We start from the raw sequence: 22,966 nt of genomic DNA, 5'->3' as shown, positions 1-22,966 counted from the left end.
AACAAACAAGTACACCATGTGGCTATGCTAGGATTTTGAGCAAGTTCATAGAAAGACACATCCACAATTACAGTATGTCAAAGGCTTTTTAGTCTTTAAGTACATGGAGAAAAAAATGGGCCTCAATATCAAACACGCATGCAAGTCAAATGAGGAAGAAAAAAAAAAAAAAAGCAGCCTTTGTTCATTTAGTTTTGTAAGTAAGTCGCCCCAATCTTGGTCATTCCAACTGCAGTCAGACCTGGACTCTCTTCTTTTTTTTATTATCCAGAGGCTAATTCTAAAAGCGAAAACTTGAATCAAGTTTGGGAAGAAAACTTATAGAAGAATTATAGTCGGTCCACTTTTGATGTGAGTAGCTGCAAACCCAATGAATGGATTTTTTTTTTTTAGCCAAGAATAATCTAATTAGCAATGAAACAGCCTTGTTTACAGTCAACATTTAAAATAAATAATTTTGCATACTGACGTCTGGACATTTTATGAAATGGCAAATGAAGCAGAAAATATTTGATTGCATTGTGTTCCTTTACACGACAAATGTGGGTTTTTTTTGAATGAAATATCAAACATTTTATGTGCTTCATATGATACAATGTGCTTTAAAAAAACATTAAGCCCGTCAGCTGTTTTGTGCTTCGGTATTTTTCTCTGAGCTACAAGTTTTCCAGCCTTTTTGTATCACCTTGAAAATTGTGCTCTACAGTCAAGTCTGCCTGACAGGAAGGCACCGCTCAGCTCCTCCATTATCAAAAAGCATCTGTGGTCTGACAATGATGTTGCATTTCCTGTGTCGAAACATGAGCACTGCAGGAATGAAAAAAAAAAGTCATATCTACATTAATTGGCACACGCTGTTCTTTTGAAAATTAAAAAGTCCTTTATGGACAAACGTCCACAAAATACACAATTTTATGGCACAGAAGTGGCTTTTCCTCAAAGTTTTCACAGCTGCATGGTTGTTCGCCTCACTTTTGTTTTTCTCTGTTCTGTCTTTCAAAAAAATTAAAATACAATAGAGACCTGCAAGATATTTTCTACCTTTCAGTTGTATACCTTTCTTCTAATGACTCAACAGCAGGTGGTGTCATCTCCCCTTCTTATAATATGACAGATTTCAAGTGGTGATGTATTTCTCTCACTTGCTTCAGCCTTCTGACTGTACTCCCTCTGAATATCTTCAAAAAAATCTGTGGTCTACTTCTTGTGCATTGACAGTGACAAGCTGGTACATGTTTCTGTGTAAAATGAATCACATTCTGTGAGAGGTAAAGCATTATGACAATGGCTGGAAAAGCATTTTTCCTGACTGGTTTAGGTACAGCCAGATAAAATGGAAGAGGAATACAGTATTTTTAAAATATACTGTAGTACATTTCTGAAATTTGTAATTTTTGTAAATCTGCATTTGTGATTATGGAATGCATTTCTTAAATGCAGGTTCAAATCCACAATATTGGAAATGTGTGTTTCTTTTCTGTTTGGGAAGATAGGGAGCTTTTCTCCCTCCATAACATTTTAAGCTGGTGCCTTGGGTATGCTACTTTATATTACCACCAACTTAACCACTTTGTGTTTCATGATGTCGCTGCATCCCTGCAGACAAATATTTGTGCCAAGGTGTACTGAAGCAGCTTGTGTTCATCTGACAGGCCCTATCAAAACACTTTGGCACTTTTTTTATCGCTCCCCAACTCTTTTCCCCCTGCCCGTCTCAGACTGTGGTGACAGACAGCAGGGGGTTATAGACTTTCTTCCCATCAGCAGACCTGGACCCATGGGCCAGTAGTTCCTGTATAGTGATCCAGTTGTCCAGAATTCTGCGACTGCGCTTCTTCATGCTCCTGCGGTGGCACAGCTCCAGGATGGTGGTTGGCTCCTGCTGGTTTGTAGACCCCTGCTGTCCTCCACCACCGCTGCCTTGCTCCTTCTCACGCTCTCTCAGACAACCGAGGCGGCTCTGCATCATGAACTCCCTGCGCCGCCGCTGTTCTCGGGCCTTTAGCAGCTGCTGCTTGCGCTCCTCTTTGCTCCAGTAACGGCCCATCTTCATTTCACTCACCGCATCATCATCTGTTGTCATGCCACTGCGCTCCTCTCTGATCTTCATGGCGCGTGCCTTCAGGAGGCGATCCCTCACAGGCCGTTTAGCCACGTAGCGCGAGCCATCGCTACGGATCTTCACTTTCCACTCCATACGAGGGGAAGCAGGCAGCAGTGGAGGGGACAAGGATATGGGTGCACTTGGGACCTGGGAAACATCTTTACACGTGCTACCCAGACTCATTGGGCTGGCGTCACCCTCAGTCTCCATGCTGCCTTCTCTGAGTCCAGCGAGCCGCTCAGACGTGGAGGGAGACCTCAACTGCATGCAGCTCAGGTAGCGTTGAGGCAGCTTTGTTTCAGGATGACGACGGGACAGGTAAGGGCTGTTCTCTGCACTGCGTCCACCAGCCCTCTCAGCTGTTCCATTGGCTTTGGGGTTACGTCTCACTCCTCCATCTGAACCCCTCCTGGTTCCTCCATCCCGGGACAGGGATCTAACCTTAGCTCCCGGGCTGGATGTCTTACCCTCGGCTGCTTTCCTGTGACTGTGGGGAGAGTAGGATTTGTTGAGGTTTGCTTGTACTCCGTCCCCTCTTTCAGCCCTGGTTCCTCTCTCTCTTTGCCTAGTGGAGGTTTGAAGCTGCATACCCACTGAGAGAAGAGATTCTCCTCTTTCCAGGCTCTGCGTGGAGTGTGAAGGGTACTGTTCATTAACCAGAGGGGTGCTCCTGCAACTTTCCCCTCCAGTGTTGTAGGCACTGGTACTGTCCTTATCTGAGCGCTCCCTCTCTGGGAGCTCATTGATATCTGACAGAGCGTGGTGACATGACTCCTCACTGACTAAAGTACCACTAACATCCAAGCGTCCAGCTCCTACACCAGCGCCTGCACTTGCTCCATTCTTGTCCTCAAGAGGCCAAGCCTTCAGACAACGCTCCCTAAGCTGTTGCATCTTCTGCGCCCTCAGGATGTTACGACACTTGAATTCCAAGTGACGCAGCTCCTCTTCCAGAAGGGCCATCTCATGCTGCGTCAGACTCTCATTCCTATTCACATCAAGTGAGACACCTCCTTCTTCCTGTGCCTGCCCCTGCTCTCCCAGTAGCAGCAAAGCGTTACTGTTCTTCTCATAGTAACACTTGATTTCCAAGAGCTCTTTGTACCTCTCACACTCCTCCTCAGTCAGCCCAGGCATCATCATCCTCACAGGATCTGCCATGTAGGCCCTCTCCAATCGCTCCATCTGTTCCAGCCCTCCTCCATTAACACAGTCTAGACCTAAGAGGGAGTCAGTACTGAACTGGAGGTCTTGAGAATGCAGCAATGGTGGAGTTTCCCCTCGGCTGGAAAAAAACTTGCGCATGCTGCCAGGTGTATTGGTGGCATTCGTATTGGAGGCACTAGTGTGGTCATCTCCCAGAAGATCATGTTCTGAAGATTCCTCATAGCGTGTGCTTTCATCTGTCCGTCCCACCCCGCTGTCCAGCTCCTGGCTGTTGCTCAGCACCGTCTGGAGCAAATCAGGTGAATCCCTGTTAATTGATTGACCATGACCACCGAGTACACCTCCACCAGCAACACCGCCTGGTCCAGCACCCAGTACAGAGGCGCTGCTCCTCATTCTGTGGCCGCTGGGGAGATGGACAGCGTTGTCCAGTGGCTCCAGATCCAGCTCATCTGGGTCCAGCTGGTTGTCATTCTGACAATTAAAGGTGAATCAAGCACAGGTTGTTGAATTTAGTTGATGGTATTGCAGTAGAGGTGTCAAGTTCATTGTTGAGGAGAGACATAAAAAAACAGAGGAAATGCATTAGAAAGATGCATGAGGTTTTACAATAAATATAATAATGTTTCTAAAGCTTTTAAGAAATAAAAAAAAGCATGTTTAAACCTGCATTTACAGATTTTTGCACACTTGGGGCAGGGGAAAGAAGCTGTAAACACAACACTGACATATCATTACCTTTTAAAGGTGCAGTGTGTAGGATTTAGTGGCATCTAGCAGTGAGGTTGCAGATTGCAACCAACTTAATACCCCTCCCCCTCCCCTTCCAAGCATGTAAGAGAACCTACGGTGGTCGCAAAAAACTTGTGAAAAATGAAAAAAATGCGAAAAACGTGAAAAAAACCCAAAAGGTCCTCACTAGAGCCAGAGTTTGGTTTGTCTGTTCTGGGCTACTGTAGAAACATGGTGGTGCAACAGGGCAAGCTTCGTGGAAGAGGACCTGCTCCCTATGTAGACATAAAGGGCTCATTCTAAGGTAACGAAAACACAACGATTCTCATTTTCAGACAATTATAAAGTAATTAAAACATACTTATGAATATGATATTCCACTTCTGTCAAGTCCGTTCTGCTAGATGCCACTAAATTCTACACACTACCTTGAAGTTGATATAATAAACTCGTTAGCAAGCAGGTGCTTATTTATTCCAGCAGAAAAAGGAACAAAATTAGCATTTGCATTAGCATTTGGAGTCGTATTTCTGGCCACCTGGTGAATCTAAATCCAAATTCACTCTCCTTTTAGCTTTGTTTTGATCTTCATCAGAGAAATATCTGGCTCTTTAGTTGATAAATACTCTACTATGTTCACCAGCTAGTTGCTAATTTAGTCTGTCTGCTGTGGTGTTTTAAAGCTTTATGGCTGAAAATAGCTGACTACTGTGTCTGGAAATGAAGCTCCTGAGATCAGTGAGAGTGAACCAAAACAGTCCAACTGAAACAATAAGCTGAAAAACACTAACTCTCCACAGAGATGAGGTAAACTGTTGAGTTTGGTGATAATTATCTGCAGGTTTTTTATTATGAGCAACCCCTTTCAGATTACAAATTGTCATTTGATCTACTTTACAGTATAAAAATATTGATTATAGCACCTTTAATATTGCATAATGAGTGCAGTACATTTTTGCACTTACAGTAAAGAGAGTAGTGCTCTTTTCTGTCACCAGATGGAGCTAGAGCAGTGTCAGATTTTAACACAGTAGCTTTTAGTTTCCATTGAATGAAGTGTCTTGAGAGGGAAATAACAATGCACATCCAACAGGAGTACATCCAAACATGATCTGCCTGATATTAAGGAAACTGATTTTTCATAGTTTGTATTTGGTATCAGAGGATGAAATGTCCATACAGAGTGATCCAGTCTTTAGTAATTAGTGATAGTTATGTGCATACATACTAATGTGTTTACTCTGCTGTTTTGATTGGCATCCCCTCAGAAGCTGATCAAATATAATGCAAATGTTCGTTCTTAAATTAGTAAACAACTCTACCCTCAGAGCACAGTTGATCTTGCCTAATTGGTTTTATTTGAATGTGAATTGCATTTAGACTGCGAGACGGAGTATTGATTATCTTCATCTTCATTCTTATTCTTCGACATCCCCTTTAGTTCTCTCTCTCTCTCTCTCTCTTTCTCTCTCTCCCCCAAGACAGCAGATCAAGCTTTAATCTTTGCTTGTGCATTTCCCTCTGATGATTCTACGTCCTCCCCTCTCTCACTTGAATCTTAATGTGGGCCCATGCCTTAGCAATATAAATCTTGTCAGCCTTTCACAGGTAGTACGACTTGTGCTCCCCTCTCCAAATACAAGGACATATTTAAACAGAGGTGTGTGTGTGTGCATGTATGCGTGTGTGTGTGTGTGTCTTCTACTTAGACCGTTTTAATGAGTGCCTTTTAAATCTGCCCTCTAGCTCCTGTACAAATGCGGCCAGCATACAGATTTTTATATTTTATACCGTGTCTGTCTCCATCTGCAGCCCATTTTTACAAGAGTATGCCATGAAAATCCATTTTTGGGTCCACATGTTGTCAAGTGGTGTGTTTACAGTGAATTTGGCAGAGGTGTGTTATTGAGGGGTGTCCAGTTTGTGTTACAATGCCCTCATATCTGCTACAAGAGTGACCTTGAGGGAAACAAAGCAGCTCCACATTAGCACTGTGAGTACAAGCACTATTTGTCTTCGCCTCTCTCTTCGTGCTATCTGTGTTCTCATCATGTTTTTGCACCTCTTTGCTTTTTTGCCTCCTCACAAGAGTCAGCCTGCAGGATAGGACAAAGCAGAGCGCCGTGCTCTTTCTCGTGTCCCCAATTTCTCTCCTGTCTGTTCTGATGTGACTGTACTTGTCTAGCTCTCGATCTCATGACTAAATGTTAAAAACAGGCTTTACACATCAAAGCATGTAAACTAATTAAACTAAAACTAATTTCTTGCTACATGAAGAGAGAGATAAAGAGAGAGGAACGCATTTTTTAGGTCAGTATTCAGACTGAGCCTTGCAGCCCACTCCCCGAAGACTACATATCCAATTTCCTCACCTCTATCTCGGGTCGTGCGAGGAGCAGGGAGACATTAGTGCTGTCCTCTCTGGTGAGAATAGCTACCGCCTCCTCTCTGTCCTGGATGTCCACTCCATTTATCTGACAGAGAAAAAGGAGCATAAAATTGAGCTAATGTCAGTTAGTTTAAGACCCTTTACACCAAGGCTAGATTCAATTAAATTACCCGATTCAGGAAATGGTTTTTCCTTAGAATTTCCAGCACTGACAAAAAAAAATCTCTGAGCTTAATATAATAGATAATAATATTCAACCTCTTATGAGAGAGTTCAAAATAATTGCTACACTATTAGTAATTTGTTTGGAGTATTTCTGGATTAGTCTTCACTTCAGTGCATTACATAATTGGACAAAATGTTTTTAAAGAAATAGGTTTATCCCTGTAGTATTGATGATGTTCCTTTCATTCATGCAATTACAGCATATAAAGAAATAATAGCTCCGGTGTACTATTCAGGAAAACTGTACCTGTAGTATTCTGTCTCCCTTGCGGATGCGGCCATCTATTGCAGCAATACTGTTTGGGTTCACCTGGAAAAAAAAGGATTTGTTAAGCCTTTTTTTGGAAATTGAAGTCATTGCAAACTGCAATAGTTGATAGAGTTCAAGTTTTCACCTCTCCTACATAGATCCCGAGGTCCTCCTCATCATCGGTTCTGTAACACACTGTCAACCCGAGTTTATCCTGCTGACGAGACTTATACAACTCCACCTCCTAGTGCGGTTAGAGAAAAGTTGTAGGATGTCAGACAGAGAACAGTGGGGCAGCTCTTGGAACTAGAGTTTGAGTAGCTAATGGTCTCTCACCTCGTATTCCAGCTCATCCTGCCTGTCCACTTCATGCTGAGTGATATCGAAGTAGTCAGTGGGGTCATAGTATACAGGCTCTATAAAGCTGGGGATGAATATATACAGGAAATAATATTTTAGTCATTGGGGCAGCTTCAGACTTCAAATGTGTGAACAGAATGGCACTCCCTTCCCACTTACAGTTCATTGAATAGATATGGCTCCAGTAGCGGTGGTAGCGGAGGGGACGGCGGAGGGTCGGGTGGGGGTGGTGCACCACAGGGATGCTGGTTGCTCTTGCCCAGAGTCAACATATGCTGGAAGCTGATGTCTGTTTGGGTGCAGCTGTCTACGCAGTCGGCCATGCCCATGGTCACTGGCACTAACCCTGCAGGGGCTCCCGCTAGGCCTGCTCGTCTGCGGGCCCCCCGCCTAAGTATGTTGGACAGCACGGGGTCCCGTATGTCCAGGGTGGGATCCCCAGAAAGGCGGGATAGCTCCTTTCCATTCACCTGGAAAACACAGGTAATAAAGATCAGATGGCGGAAGAAGAAAAAGAAACTGAATGAAGGAGGATTGGTGGAGGGAGAAAGATGCTGTAAAATGAGTGACATCTAGTTTTAACGATGTGTGACACAGAGAAACTGCAAAATACACAAGAAATAGATAACGATTTAGAAAAGGGGCATCAACTGAGAAATGAACAAAATAGATGCTAACATGAATAACAGGAAGAGGGGAAGACAGGAGGATAGACGAACCGCTTCAGCAGTTTTATGAGACAAGCAAGGTTAGTTCACAGAATTAAAGCTGTCTCACAAAACACAGGAGCACAGGAGGGGCAACTACAGCTACACACACCTAAAACAAAGAGGGACTGAGGTCACGTTAGTCAACAAAAAAGTAGAAAAAAAATACACTTCAGCAGACATATAAGTGTATTTAATGTGTCACACAGTTGATAGTGTTTCTACAGGCACACAGAGACCAAAAAAAAGAAAAAAAAAAAAACAGGTTTATGTCTAAAAGGTTTCAACACCACAATACACCAAGCAGCAGAGCAGAAAGCCGTATACTGAGACCTTTAATCGACCGTCAGCATCGAAAGAGCACAGCATGTTGCTTATGTGACCCTTCTGTGAAGAGAAGGAGAGAAAGTGGGAAAATGTTGCAAGTTAGAAAGTAATTACAAGTGTGAACAGTTGTAATATGGCCAGAGGATTCCTGAGAACTTTATTTTCTTTAAAGGACAGAACCAAAGGTAATGCAAAAAGAAAAGCACACACTGAAGCTTAACAGCAACGGAGATAAAAATGAGCTGTACCTTATACATTAGTCTTGTGCACTCGTGTCTACAAAACACCGAGAATTAGAAACGGTTCCTCTCTGCAAACGTATTTAGATAAAAAAAACTTATTTATATGTTCTGGAAGAAAATGTTCTATTTTTTCTTCTTTTTTGAGCAGCTCGTAACAAAACATGATTATAATTCCACATGAGACAGATGTTTGATAATTCCTATTTCTCTTTAAAAAAAACCCCACTCCCTCTCTCTCTGTGGACACTGACAGTTCGTTTAAACAGTCCTCATGCAGTATTTACAATATAAATGGTCATCAGGGCACCACAACATGTGTCCTGACTCTCTGGTGCTGTTGAAAGCCGGATCCTGTGGCGCATGAAACATCTCCCCTGCTTTCCCTCTACTGCTGGTTCATACACCAGGAGGGAGAGAGGGGGGCATTAAAAATGAAAGATTATTGAAAAAGCATCTGGAGAAGGAATCAAAACAGTATATGGATTGAATCCTGAGCCAAACCAATCCTGGTCAATTTAAACAGGACTTCCTACAAACGTAAAGGAGGAAGATTAGTTCAGCATTTAAACCTGTTTTTACTCACGCTAGTCCACCACCGTGGAGAATCTGGACTGAAATGCTGAATTTTTGTAAGGTCAAGATGTCCTATATGGCTTTTACAGATATGTAAACCCTGTCACACTCAGCTGTAAGGATAAGATGTGGCCTTGCAGGGGCTTATAGCTCTTTTTAGTGTGTGTTGCAACGACTGGCTCCAGCCAGGAAATAACTTGGGGAGCTGTTTGTGTCAGTTTATGACCTTATTGTTCTCTGTGCTGGGATATAAGACATTGTTGTCTGGTGTTGATCTTTAAGCTTTTGTATGTACAGCATTGTGTGTATAGCTTCCTCGGCCCCGAGTTAAAATACGAGAGAGTTTTCTTTTATTATCCACCAACCACTTTGGTCCAGAGCCCAGACTGAAATATCTGAATTAACTATTGGATGGATTGCCATGTAATTTGGTACAGACAGTCATGGTCCTCAGAGGAAGAATCCTAATGAATTTAGTGATGGAGACTCGTTATCTGGCACCATCAACAGGTCAAATTTTTAATTTGTTCAATACTTTGGTTGATTTATGACCAAAAAATTACCATCAGCCTCAGCTGTACTTTGTGTTTTGTTAGTTCTTATTAGCTCATCATAGCACTGAACATGATAAAAATTGTAGCTCCATTACAGCTGCTAAACATCATTATAGCTGTGAGCATGTTAGCATGTTGAGGTTGGCATTTAACTCAAGCTCACAGAGCCGCCAGCGTGGCTGTAGACTCTTGTTGAAATTAAATGGCACTCGTCTAAATTTTGCTGCGCTTTCAAATGATCACATTAAAAACAAACTCAATTCCCTCTCTTGATTTCATTACATGTGAGACGGACACTAACATGATGATGTTCATGTGCTGATGAGAGTCGCAGGCAGTTACTGAGCCAGACAGCCTTTGTATCGTCTCACTCGCGTTGCACACAGTCGCTGACCTTGGCTGTCTGCGACTCTCCACATCTTTACCACCCTGCTTCATTCACCCACTCCCTCTCTCTTCTCTTGTCCCCTCCCAGTAATTGCATGTCAAATCTATGTTCCCATGTGCAGTCAAGCACAAAAACTTTCTTGCCACATTCAGCCCCTGTTCCTTTTCTTTGATATGGTTCTCTCTTGTGCTGTTACACCACCTCGCCCTGTTCCTCCACCACCACCATGCTTCTAGTCTATCTTTCCTCCCTTTCCATTGTGTTTCCATGCTCACATTCATTTCCCTCTTTCTCCCTCTCTACCCATGTCCACGCCTTCTTCTTCTCTCTTTTTTCACCAGACTCTGACTCTCTTATGCCGTGCTGTCTCAGCAGTTCTTTCTGCTCTGTGCCTTCACACTCCACTATCTCCATCTATTTTAGCCAGTCCATCTCCTTGTGTGTGTTTGTCCGTCCTCACACTAATGTTGCTTCATAAATCTTGCTGTCTCTCTAAATGAGCCTCCTCACTTAATAACAAATAAGATAATTCCCTCCACATGGCCTACTGGTGATGAAAGAATTAAGTCTTTGTAGTCTGCATGTTAGATTAGAGAAAAACTCACCTAAACGTTATTCACCAAAATGCATTTTCTTTTCAGGCCTCATCTCCTAATATTTTTTCTCTCCTGACAACAGGATGTATCTATTATTTCAGCACTCTGTGCTCGTGACCACACGGCACCAGCTCTCCAGGATCAGAGAGAGGCTATTAGGAAGCAGCTCTGTGGCCATGAGTGACAGGTATGAATACTGAGAGAGCGGAGAGAGAGGGGGGTTTTCTCATTCATTATCAATGAGAGGTGCTGAGATTGCTTTGAAGATGACTTCATGCAGGGTAATGGTTGTTGTGTGTTCGACAGCTTTCTGTCCTGATTTGATGAGGAATCCATTATATACTTGCCATGTTCTGTTCTCTATTATCTCTGGGTTAGTGGGTCATTACATACCACTACTTTCTTATAAGCTACATATTCTATGCAAATTATGAAGCTCGGGGTGCACAAATCCCCCACACTCCATCCTCATTCTGTATATTTGTGTTTAACCCTCATCCTACTGACATATTCAACATGCACGGACTACAGACTGGGGCCCCTGGGTGGGGACCCCAAGAATAAACTACTGCAAGAAACAACCATCATAGCAAAATGTTAATTTATTTCTTCTTAAAACATTATTAGTTATGTAATTAATGCAATCTGAAAAAACAGATTAAAAATATATAGTTTTCTTTAATACAAATTGTAGATTTTATCCCAAGAACAATCTTTCCACAAAGCCTTCAAAATGACTGACAGAGCACCTCTACCCCCGAATCCCCCGACAGAGTGTGATACTTTGAAGTTAGGACCCATTGCAAACATGAACTCAATAATAGTTCCATCTTTTAAAGCGGTGGCCTAAAGGTTAGAGAAGCAAGCTTTTGACCCGAGGGTCGTCAATTCAATCCCCCGGACTGGCAGAATAAATCTGGGTGGGGAAAGAGAAAAGCAGCATTTGCCCCCCCCCCCTGATTACCACCACTGTGGTGCCCTTCAGCAAGGCCCTTAACCCCAACTGGTCCAGTGGGGTTGCTCAGTGGCCAGTTGATCAAACTGTGGTTGTACTGGGCAGCTTCCAGTTGTGACTGTATAACTGTGTGAATGTGTTCAGGGCGTTCCTGAAAAAGAGAGCATTGCTCTCAGAGAAACTCCCCCATGAATAAAGAAAAAAAACTGCATAAGCAGAATTAGGTGCTTTTGACTGAGGTCCCCCAGGAGCCCAATACATTTAAAAAGCACTAATTAAAAGAGAAACAGAAATCAATGATATGAAGTCATTAAGAACAAATTGATTGACAAAGTCATGAAAAATTAGAATGATAGAATAAAGCACCTGTGAGAGGTCTGCAGGTACCCTAGTACCACATCCTAGTCAGTAGGATTAAGGTTAAGATGGAATTGAAATTCAGACGAAATTGTGAGGCCTCCAAAAACTCAGCGTTGCACAGTAGGGGGTGGGCGTTGGTGATATCTGCGGAGCTGAGGGTGGGGACGATGTGGGTAGAGATGAAAGAGATGCAAAGAGTTCAAAGAGTAGAGAGAGAAAGCAAAGGAGGAGAGACACTGGAGGAGTTCACGGGGAGCGAGGAGGAAGGGAGGTGAGGAGAGGGTAATGATGCAGGAGAAATGTGGAAAACAAGCTTTCAAGGAATTGCCGTGTGAATGTAAATAGCCTGGCAAAGGGTTCAACACTTGTATGTAAACACACGCACAATGGGAGCTCATGGGAAATAGCTAAGTGGTTGATGCATAATTAGTTTTTATCTGAAAGCCCTTTAAAGAGTGAATTAATCTCATGTGCTGTACAACAGGCTGAGATGAAAAAAGGGGGGAAGGTAACGACTAACTCCACAGTAGCACACATTATCCCACACATAGCCTTCAGTGTGTGGAAAATACACACAGACTTTATCTGAAGTGTGCCCTTGTAAACTGTTTTAATGCTGAATTTTTTCCTCTCAGCATCACAGAGTTTTTTTTTTTTCTTCCTCAAATTTATGTGCATTTTCACATGCAAAAGCTCCTGCATGACCAATACCTGCACCCCCACATATTGAATTCCACTTGTTCGGTAATTGATTTTTCTCATCTCCCATGCTTTGAAGGCTGGAGCAGTCACCTCTTCAGAAAATCAATTAATCTGGAAACAGAGTTGACCTACTCTGGCTCTAACCCCTGTTGTTTGATATCGCTGAGCTAATTTAAATAGACAAGCAGGGAGTGGTAGGCCTATTATAAACTGATAACAGTAGGAAGGTATTGATTTAAAAGGCAGCTCAAACATTCTTTAAAATGATGCAGATGAAGTTAACAAGCCTCAGCGGGAGTATGGAGTACATGAATGTACATCAGTTGTTAGTACACTCATCAGGTAGAACAAAAGATGAATTATGGGCAGATTTTTTATCAGTGGTGGTGGTGGAGGATTAGCAACTAGGTCTGAGATAGAGCATGTAAACTTTAAAAATACACACTGAACCTTAATAGAAAATGACACTATGTCACAGACTATAAGACTTATCTTCTCTGCCACTCCTGTCCTATTAAGTGAAATGACATCCTCTCCATCAGTATCTTACTTCACCCATGTCAGTCATATGCTCGAGAAGTCTGCAAGTGAAAGAGCAGGAGGCTGACAGACAAACACACTTGCTCTTGTGCGCACACGCACACACACACACACACACACATACACACGTTATGCACACTAGTGCACTAGTCTACACTTCACCTGAGAGAACAGACAGGACACACTCTTGACATAAAAAGAAACTGACGAGCCAAAAAGTAATGAGCAGTCTGTCAGGTGATTTAATTAACCAGTTTTGACTGCTTCCTCTTCTTTTCAGAGCGGTTACAAGACATCTAATGCTTTGATAGATATATGTCAACCTCATTGAGGTGACATGATTAAGTAAAGGTTATAAATAATCATGTACTATATATAAATACAAAAGGTTAGATAGACATTTATATATGTTTTAGTTGCATGTGAGAGAGAGAAGGTAGAGTGAGAACAGATGAAATGCACTTTATTTTTATCCCCCTCTTTAGCATTTACAAGCAATATATGAATATATTAAATATTTATATATATGAATATTTAATACATGGTTTATAACACACTATAATGTAGTTGTAAGCTGATATAATGTCTTTAACTTTCAATTAGCACACAATTTTATTTGCCTCATCGTTGTAAAGCACATTAGTGTTATATAAATAAATGTATTATTATTATAAAGGGATGCTGGTGTATAAACAGATAACGAGTGAAAATACAATACAGTTATTTTTAAAATGTGTCTTCATGGGAGAGGTTATGATTGTTGAAAACACTGCACATTAAGAAAAAATTACAACAACAACTACATTATAATGTGTTACAAACAAAACGGTGAAGAGATAATGCTCAGAATAAATGGAACAATGGAAGAAAGAGCAACATTTGGGAATATTGTATCATAAGTGAAAGGTGTAGTGATGGTACTACTTGCTTATACTGAAGGGTAGACAAAACAAAAGGAATATGTGACAGTATGATGCAGTCTAATACAATAGCCCTGCGATACATAATGCCTTTGAAAAGCTTACAGTATAATGCTCAGTGTTCGTTTGTTTGTGGTGCTCTTGTGTTGCATCACATTATATTGTCAGGTGTTGCTTTTATTTTGTCCACCCCCCAGCATGGGTTGTGCATTTATCCGGATAAAGTCAGCTGGTCATCGGTGTGTATTGATTCTGGTCTGCTTGCCTCATTGTGACCGTCAGCATGTTTCTTCGTGTCATTGTGAATAAAAGCACATTAGGTTTGTTTAATGACACCGGTTGCCATGGAAACAGCCTCCCTTTAAAACCGGCTTTACAGTGACACAGAGAGAGAAAAATAAGGGAGCGGCTGAAGGGCTCAGGGGGCCAGAGGTTTAGTGTGTCAGGTACTCTGTAAAATATATGTAAAAATGCAATATTTTACTCAAAATGGTTTTTGTGCACACAAGCCTAGAGCAGAGTCTGTAAATTCATCAACTGAAAGATAATATGCCTTTTTACTTGGGGCTATGGGAGGCAAAATTGATCAGAAACATGCCAATGGGTGTGTACCAAACACGAGTGTGCGGAGTATGTGCAGCAGAGGCCCGATGTATAATGCATGAGTTATATTCATTTGGCAAGAGAACCAAGTGTTTTGATATAGTCAAATTTAACAGCCTGGTTTTCCAGTCTGATGTAGCTGTTAGCTGTTTAGTGCTGTATTTATTGTCTAAAGACAGACGCAGTTACTCAGTAGACCGCATCTAATTTGAAGGTGTAATTAAACATGTTTGTTAAGGAAAACGGCATAAAGCTGCAAATCTTCAAAGGAAATATACAAAAACATGGAAAGCCATGAAATTTGGGGGAAATGTAATTATGTTTCCCCTGTGTGATGATTTCTTTTAATGATTGGACACTGTATACCTCCATCTTTTGGTTGGCATGAACTTTAGATTAATCAGCCATCTGCACGGCAAGAATTGCTACATTTCTAATCATTTCATGTAATGAAACGATGATGAGATTGAATTTTATAGAAAAAAAACCCAGCATGCGATCTGTGATTACCTTTAAGCTCCCTTTTGGATTTTTTTCCTGTATGTTGGCTATTTTCTACTTTTTTTTGCAGTTTACCAGACAACAGCTCATGCTTTTTATATGAGACCTCCAGGTTTCGTTGAATATACCCTCATTACAGTGTACGAGTCAACCTCTCAAAGCCAAAGGCTCTGGCTCTGAATTCAGTGCTCCATCTGCGTTTGTTCTCTCTGTCTCATGCCTCTTTGCCTTCAGCCAGCAATGTCGTTTCAGGCTTACCAGACCATAATATATGCAGACTTACTGCTCCACCATCCCACAGTATCTGCTCTGCTTACACAAGAGCTTTGCATACAACATGACAACTACTCTGCATGCTCAGAATCGAACGACATATTTCCTGGCTGGCTGTCTGTCTCTCCAGGAATGACTGTTCACTGCGCTTATCACCACACCCGTCTGGAGACCACGTGCAGGTACTCTGTCTGACGGAGCCGAAAGTGTTTCTGGGATGACAGACCTATAGGGACACAACCTTCAGATTGACCTCACATTCCCAAATTATTTGATTTCCACTTTCAAAGATTTCTACCTGCATGTGGTCAGTGTCATTACTGCTGACCTCTGTTAGACGGGGTCGTCAATTATGAAATGCACCTGCTATGCTCTGGTTTTTATGATCACAACCCAGACTGCGTACACCACCTCACTCCTTGTTCTCTGGCACTCCGCCCTGTGGATTTGTGAAGTCACTCAAGCCTTTCTATTCACCCCTGCTCCATGAAGCGCTCAAAACAATTACTTCTGACGTCTGAAGGCAAACAACAAAGAAAAGTAAACCTGAAAGAAAGAAAAAAATCGGACTTTTCCTCCCTCTATTATTTGCCCATTTCTTTTCTATTTCCCTCCTCGACTCATTACTGTGCCTCTTTTTAGGCTCAGTCTCTTTCCATGTTTTCCTCTCTCTTGGCATCGCCTCTGGCACCAGATGCAACCCAGTTAACTGGCTCAGACCCTGACTCCAACAGGCAACAGAGACCCAGCTGAGGCTTCTGGTGCCACAGATACTATAAGTGTTGCACAGCATACCCATGAGTGCCGAGGACTTTACATGCTTAGTAAGCATGGGGCTTATTTTGGTCACCACATGGATCCAGTCACTGAACAGGAGCTTCTTTAGGCACTGCAGCCAGATGAGCTTACTCAGATACAGTCTGTGGTCCCAGTTGGCAGGTGGTACTGAGGCTGTAACCGTGGCAACCCCTCTCTCCCATAACACTTTAGTCCAGCTTTAACAACCCATCCATCCTGCTGCCTCCGTGGCTCTGCACCACTCTACTTTCTCCACGCCAGCGTATCTCTCCGTCTTATGCAATTTAGCTCTGCTCTGCTCTATCTAATCTCAATTATTACAATCACTGTGAAGTATCATTATCATAATTATCGGTTTTATCATCACTGAATAACTATTCCAGTGCAGCAATTTATAGCCTTGCTCGAGAAGTACAAAATGATTTCCAGATTTTTTTTTTTTAAGCTAATTCATACAAGTAAAATCTACAAAAAGATAGGTTTTTGCAGAGATGTGTCACATGATCTGGAGGTTATATGAAATACATCAATCATGTTTAATGCATTTGCTGCTTTGATTCACTTAATTAATTGTATTAATTACCCAATGTAATTATAATATTTTTGATTACATGATATAATGGTGTCAATGACTCATTGACTCATTCATGAATTACCTGATGATGCAATCGGGACAAATGACTGTAGTTAATATATAGATTCTACTTGGGATTCAAAACTGGTTATTATTATTATTTAATGTGTGAATGGTTTGTAACAAGCTTCTGTTAATTTCTGTCTGTTGCTGCAGAAAGAAGCACATGACATTATCATGAGAGCTGTTTTGATCATCAAGAAGCATCACTGTGAGAAAGGGCCAAGTCAAGAAAAAATAACAAAGCAGACTTTAAAGGTGCACAAAGGAATTATTATCAAAGAAGGAAATGAATACAAGTCAGACAGACAGAGAGGATAGGAGACAGAGAGCTCACCTGGAACATCACCCTGTATTGTTCTTCAGGCTTTTGAACCACACACATGTTGCACCCCATTGTGACTTTTGACACTGTGCTGGACTGTGCAGGTCCAAAATGGCCCCAGATGACCAGTTCTCACACCGGAACTCTCTCTATCAAGGTCTTTGTCTGTGGCAGTGGCAGAGCCCCACCCTCATTCGCAGGGTTGTGGTATATTACTCGACTCCTCCTCAGAGTAACACACAGCACATCCCCGCCAGGGACGGATACACAGTTTAATTGGCTGCACCACTCTTCTCCTCTTCTTCTGTGTTGTGTTGACAATTCAAGTGTTATAATCCAGAGTAAATTTAAACGTGGAGCTGCAAGTCTCAGTGTTTGTTTCTGTCTCCTTCTCAGGCAAAAACAGTGTGCTTGTTTAAGTTGGTGTGCTCATCGTAGATCATCCGGTTTCATTGCAATCTTGTCTTTGGATTGACTGTTGAGCTGTTGAAGAGTCCTGCTGGTTTGTGCTTGTGTCATTAAATAGATTAGGCGGTTGTTTCAGACAAATCAATGCTTATCCAGTGTCTTGTCAAAAAAGATCCTACAGTGTACTTGCTATACCCGGTCTTGTTTGATCTCTAATGTTGACAACAGCAGGATAGAGCAGGTTTTCCCAAAAGAACTCTAACTGAACTCCCTCATGCTGTTCCTGAGTTTATACACTCGAAGCACTAAACCTCCTAAAACAGCACACTTTCAACAAAGCTCTTTGAACAAGTTAGATACAAACAATGCAGCTATCAAACAACTTGCCTCAGTCCTGTTTTTCCTCACTCCCACACTGTGCACCCCACCTACTACCTTGTGCTTTGCAGGATCAGTGAAGGAGTGCTGAGTGTGGCTGGTGAGATAAGTTCTCCTCCTGAAAGCCCTGTCAGGACTCTCTTCACTTGCTTTACTCCTCCACTTCTGGATCAATGCATTGTTAAAAGGTATTTCCTAATTTAACTCTATTGAAAGTTTAGAAGTGGGACAGGTTGGGTGGTGCAAGGTGGTGCATATTACATAATTTTCCAGGATCTTTAAGACCTTGCTGTGCAGCTAAAATAAGCTGGGGAGTCGAGCCCAAGAAAACATGCAAATCTGCACACGCATAAAGACAGACAGGCAGTCAACACACGCCGTTTTCAACTACAAGCCTCACTACACAAACAAGCTGCCAAATTTCCTGTAACTGTGTCAGCAGAACTGCCATCACTTTGAGAAGTCATCGTTCATACTGCCTCTCCAAATAATACAAGACACGTAAATAAAACATGCCCAAACTGTAGCTTTGTATATATTATTATAGTAGACTGCAGCAGAAACGTATTATATTTATCTGCTCTGTTGTCAGATATCATAAAAAGTATTAGACCATCGATTCTCTAAGCCACAGCATACTCAGCACTCTGGATGACTGCTCTAGGCTGAGACTGAATGACGGACTATAATTAAATTAGTGACCTCTTAAACAGAGATCAGACAAGACTCTATCCTGCCTCGGTGGAGAAATCAATAGTCGCGGATCGATTGGATTTTGTGCTGGGTTATTGGTGAAATTAAGACTGTTTATCACAAATACCATCAATGTTTACTTTTTTACTAATCCAATGATTTCATTTATGCAGGCATTTTTATCAACCTGTAGAGATAATCACAATATTCACTGAAACTCAAGCTCATTCTCTCATGTTTTGATGTTTTAATTGTCCTTCCGCTATTGTAAATGACCTCCGTCTATTGATAGCAACTCCCACTCCCTCTAAGATTAGCCTCAGTCTGCATCCCTCAAGGATAACCTGCAATAAAAAGGAAACTGAATTTCATTCTAACTTTCTCTGCTGTCTTCCTGTCCCCTCTCCTGCCCTCTAGGTCTCATCGTGTTGGTTAAACCTTTATCTGTAATCCTCCAGCGAGAATAACTCAGTGTGGTCGTAGCTTGAGAGCCTTGTCTGAAAGGTCCATCGCTCTGTGTGCTGCCAGCGACAAGGTGTTAGAGCAGCTAATCCTCATTCAAGGCTCCACTACACCTGTATCCTTTGCAGACGCAGTGTAATCCTAGACCCTGGCTCCTAACGCAAACCACACACGCACACACACGCTCGCAGTCATATACTCTCACACACACAGGCACACTCCCATAACACTTTTTTTCACAAGAGAAGCATGAAAACTTGGGAAACGACAACCTGATAGACAAACTCTGCAGAGTAGGTGCTAATCAAGCTACAGTGAGGTGTCAGACATGCTCAGCGGGCAGGTATGCTCCAACTGTCATCCTTTCTCTCCATCTCTATCTTCTGCCCATCACCATATATGTACATTTTTCTACCTGAGTACCAATCCTACATGATTATTGCAGTGCAGTGTCCAGGATCATCCCCTGCTTGTCATGCTTTCAGAATAACAGAGCTACATATGGTATGAAATGACAAATAATTCTGAAAAAAATGCCCTTCTATTAAAGTACACAAAGGAGGATAAAAAGATGTCCTGATAAGGCACAAGTCCACCTGTAAAAGTTAGTCCATCTTCAGTCTGCAGAAGGAAGAAAAAAAAGAAGGAAATTCAGTCCATTTTAATCCTCCTTTTGTCTGCTGGTCATTCTATTTGAAATATCCACAGGACGGTATTTGTGTTTAAGAAGAGAAATAAAAACCTAAAAACCATGGTGAGTATTCCAGGTGGTTAGATTGTGGAGCAGAGTGTGGTGCCTGTCTCAGGTCAGTGATAAATCACCATGAGCAGCCTCACAAGATGAGAGAAATCACTAACGGCTGATTGGAGGATACTTCTTGGCTTCTCCCCTTGGGCGCGACGGTAAATGCACTCCCCCCACTGCAGCGGGGGGAAACACAAAAGGCGGCTGTTCCCCAGCGGTGAGGGATCCTGCTGATCTGCACGCTGCACTACACTACTACTAAAGCTGAAATCTTCTGGATTTTACACTGTATAATTTCTCTCTCTCTCTCTCAGTCTCTCCCCCCACCCTCTTTCTCTCCATTTCCAGGGATGGGCTTACTGCTCTCTTTTCTAGTCGCCCATAATTTTTACCCACACCTCATTTGCTATACCCTCTCCCTCCTCCTTACTCTCTCCTCTCCCCTGCCTCTCTCTGCTTGTCTGCAGGCAAGAGAGCAAGAACTGAAAAGCCTATGCGTACAGTTCGTGCAGGACAGGACGAGATAACCACCAAAGCTGCATAAAAGTGAATGAAATATCAAGGTATTCAAACACTGCACTATCAAGACACACAGACAAGCAGGGAACAGGTTGATTCATCTTACGGCATGTAAGCAATTCCATGTAACCTTGAGTTATTATAAGATGGATAAGAAAAGGATGCTTGCACTCTTTCATAGCAGTAAAAATGCCCAAAGCAGGTAGAGAGCTCATGACTGGCTGTGCATTTAGATGAGGTTCTGCACTGCCACAAATAAGGAGGGAAAAGAAATGGGTGAAAAAAAAGAGAGAAAACAAGTGGATAACAGGTGTGACAGGATGAATTGAAAGATATGGAGGAGAGCCAAGAGAGAAAATGCAAATGACTGTGTGGGAGAGCAGTGGAGAAGCGGAGATGGGGTGGAACAATAGTTTTCTGCAGTAATCAAAATGACCTGCTGAGGAGGGGTGGTGAGGCGGAGGCATATGGAGGCATTTCATGTTAAATATCTCCCCAGCCCGGGAGATATTTGTGAGTCTCTTTCCTCCTCCTTGTTCTCTCTGTGTAAGTCTACACATGCACTAAGAACACCACTTGTGAGCTAATTTTCAGTTTAAAAAAAGGCTTTACTGGCACATTTACTGCAGTGGCACTGCCAAGTACCTCACGACTGGAGAAGTGAGACAGTAGAGTCACAGATGCTCGGAAGAATTTTATTTACAGTACGCAACCACACTCAGGGTTGATGTTTGACCTTTATATCGGGATCCTGTAATTTTCTACCTGTCAGTTTCCTATTTTTCATTTTTATGTGCTCCAACTCTCTCTCTCTCTCTCTTCTGTACATCAGACAGTCATTTATCAGCTGCCAAGAATTGAAGAACAACTTCTGTAACCATGCTTTGCTGTGTCACTTTTTTTTGTGTTCATCTGCTGCTCTCCCACACATACACATTTGCAGCCTCTTCTATTGGGTTATTCGTTGTAAGCCAGTCTGAAACAGGATTTCATGGTGGCTGTGTCTGGTTCAACAGGCTTACACATATTTTAGCACGCCTCAGAATGCTGCAGAGCCACTAATACTGAATGCACCCCACACGCTGAATACTTACACGCACAAACACACACACACACACACACACACACACACACACACACACACACACCCAGACAGACAGACATCCCCTTGTCTCGTTATCTGTTACACTCATGCATCAGTCAAATCCAATCTGCCTGCTTTAGATCTTCATCTCAACACAAAAAGGTCAAAGTGCTATGAGGAAATACTCTGAAATATCAACTGCCTGTTTCACAAAACAGAGAAAACTAGAGATTATCACATTTAACCAGACAGATCCGCCTTGTACGTACAGCGTTCCAGCTTAAATACCAGCGCTTGTCGTGTCACATTATCCATTACTGTTTCTTGCATTTCTTTCACTCTCAGCTAAACGAGGAGAAGGTAGACTTGAGAATGGTGCCCTTATATTTCCCCACTGAACTCTACCTTTAGCCTGACATTAAGTTACCTCCACAGATCTCAAGCAATGACATGGTAAACAGAAATGCAGAGCAAAAGCTGACAGATATTCACGTCTCCCGTAATATCCGTTCTGCATGTTGTGCATTACCAAAATTCACGAGAGAAGAATTGAGTTCTTGTCTCACAAAATATATTAATGGAAAACATTATTCATGCATGAGTAAAGGAAAAAGAAGGTAGCAAAAGCAGTATTTGACTGAGGCACGGCGGAGAAGTTTTTCAAAGGTAGTAAAAATGGAGAGAGAGAGAAGTAAAGGAGCTGAGAGGGGGAGGAGGAGGGGGGGTGATTAAAGCAGAAGGAATAGGAATATGTAAAAAAAAAAAAAATAGAAAAGAAAAAAGAAAAACAGCTTCTTTTCTTTCTCTTTTCTTCCCAGTGAGGCCCTCCTTTTCTTTAGAGAGAAGCAGTGGGCTGATACCAGCAGAGCAATGGAATACTGGCAGAATTTTAACAGTGTTCTCATTATTTATTTACTGCTCTGAGGAAAAGACTCCCAGTACATAATACACTGCTGCAAGGACCATATCTTGTGGTTTTTGCATATGTGTGTGTGTGTGCGCACGTGTGTGTGTGTGTGCTTGTATGCGTGTGACGTGATTGCCATATCACAGTAAGGGTTATGATTGACAGGTAGTAGAAAACGACCCAGCGCAGCGACTTCATTCACATTCCGGAGAAGTCACCGTGTGTGTGAAAGCCATTTCACAGAGGAAACGATGAGGGCCGGCTGCCTCAAAGCAGCATTGAGGTGGCATGAGATGAGGACTCAGATAGACTGGAGAGACGGATAAATGAAAGAATGAAAGAAAGAAAGGGAAAGCCAGCAGCCAGACTGAGAGGAGATGAGACCAAGCGGTACCTGTGTCTAATTGGACCTGAGTGGTGGAAACTTTGGCCAGCAAGAGCACAGAGTAGTTAATTAACTGGCTGAGGAAACTATAGACTCAAGACAGGTATCAACAAAGAAAACCTGAGTGCAGACACTGTGCTAACTTTTAAAAAAAAAAAAC

General features: G+C 42.2%; 1 protein-coding gene across 2 annotated transcripts; it reads right to left on the bottom strand.

Annotated features, from left to right (window-relative positions):
* Positions 1 to 44: 44 nt before the first annotated feature.
* On the bottom strand, positions 45 to 20,392 carry LOC137184861 (PDZ domain-containing protein 4-like). 2 transcript variants are annotated; one of them, XM_067592957.1, is made up of 8 exons: positions 17,238 to 20,392; positions 8,268 to 8,321; positions 7,387 to 7,697; positions 7,204 to 7,291; positions 7,013 to 7,111; positions 6,865 to 6,927; positions 6,376 to 6,477; positions 45 to 3,745 (listed from the first exon to the last, which is right to left on the bottom strand). In XM_067592957.1, the coding sequence occupies exons 1-8, from the start codon at positions 17,295 to 17,297 to the stop codon at positions 1,715 to 1,717; spliced, it is 2,808 nt and encodes a 935-aa protein (XP_067449058.1). In that variant the 5' UTR covers positions 17,298 to 20,392; the 3' UTR covers positions 45 to 1,714. The 2 variants fall into 2 exon arrangements, with proteins under 2 accessions (XP_067449058.1, XP_067449059.1); XM_067592958.1 differs by lacking the exon at positions 8,268 to 8,321 and having other exon boundaries at positions 17,238 to 20,391.
* Between the last annotated feature and the right edge of the window lie 2,574 nt (positions 20,393 to 22,966).

The sequence above is a fragment of the Thunnus thynnus genome, chromosome 6 (assembly GCF_963924715.1).
Source record: "Thunnus thynnus chromosome 6, fThuThy2.1, whole genome shotgun sequence".
NCBI lineage: Eukaryota > Metazoa > Chordata > Actinopteri > Scombriformes > Scombridae > Thunnus > Thunnus thynnus.
The sequence above is the reverse complement of the archived record's forward strand: the minus strand, read 5'-3'. Positions and strand labels throughout refer to the sequence as shown.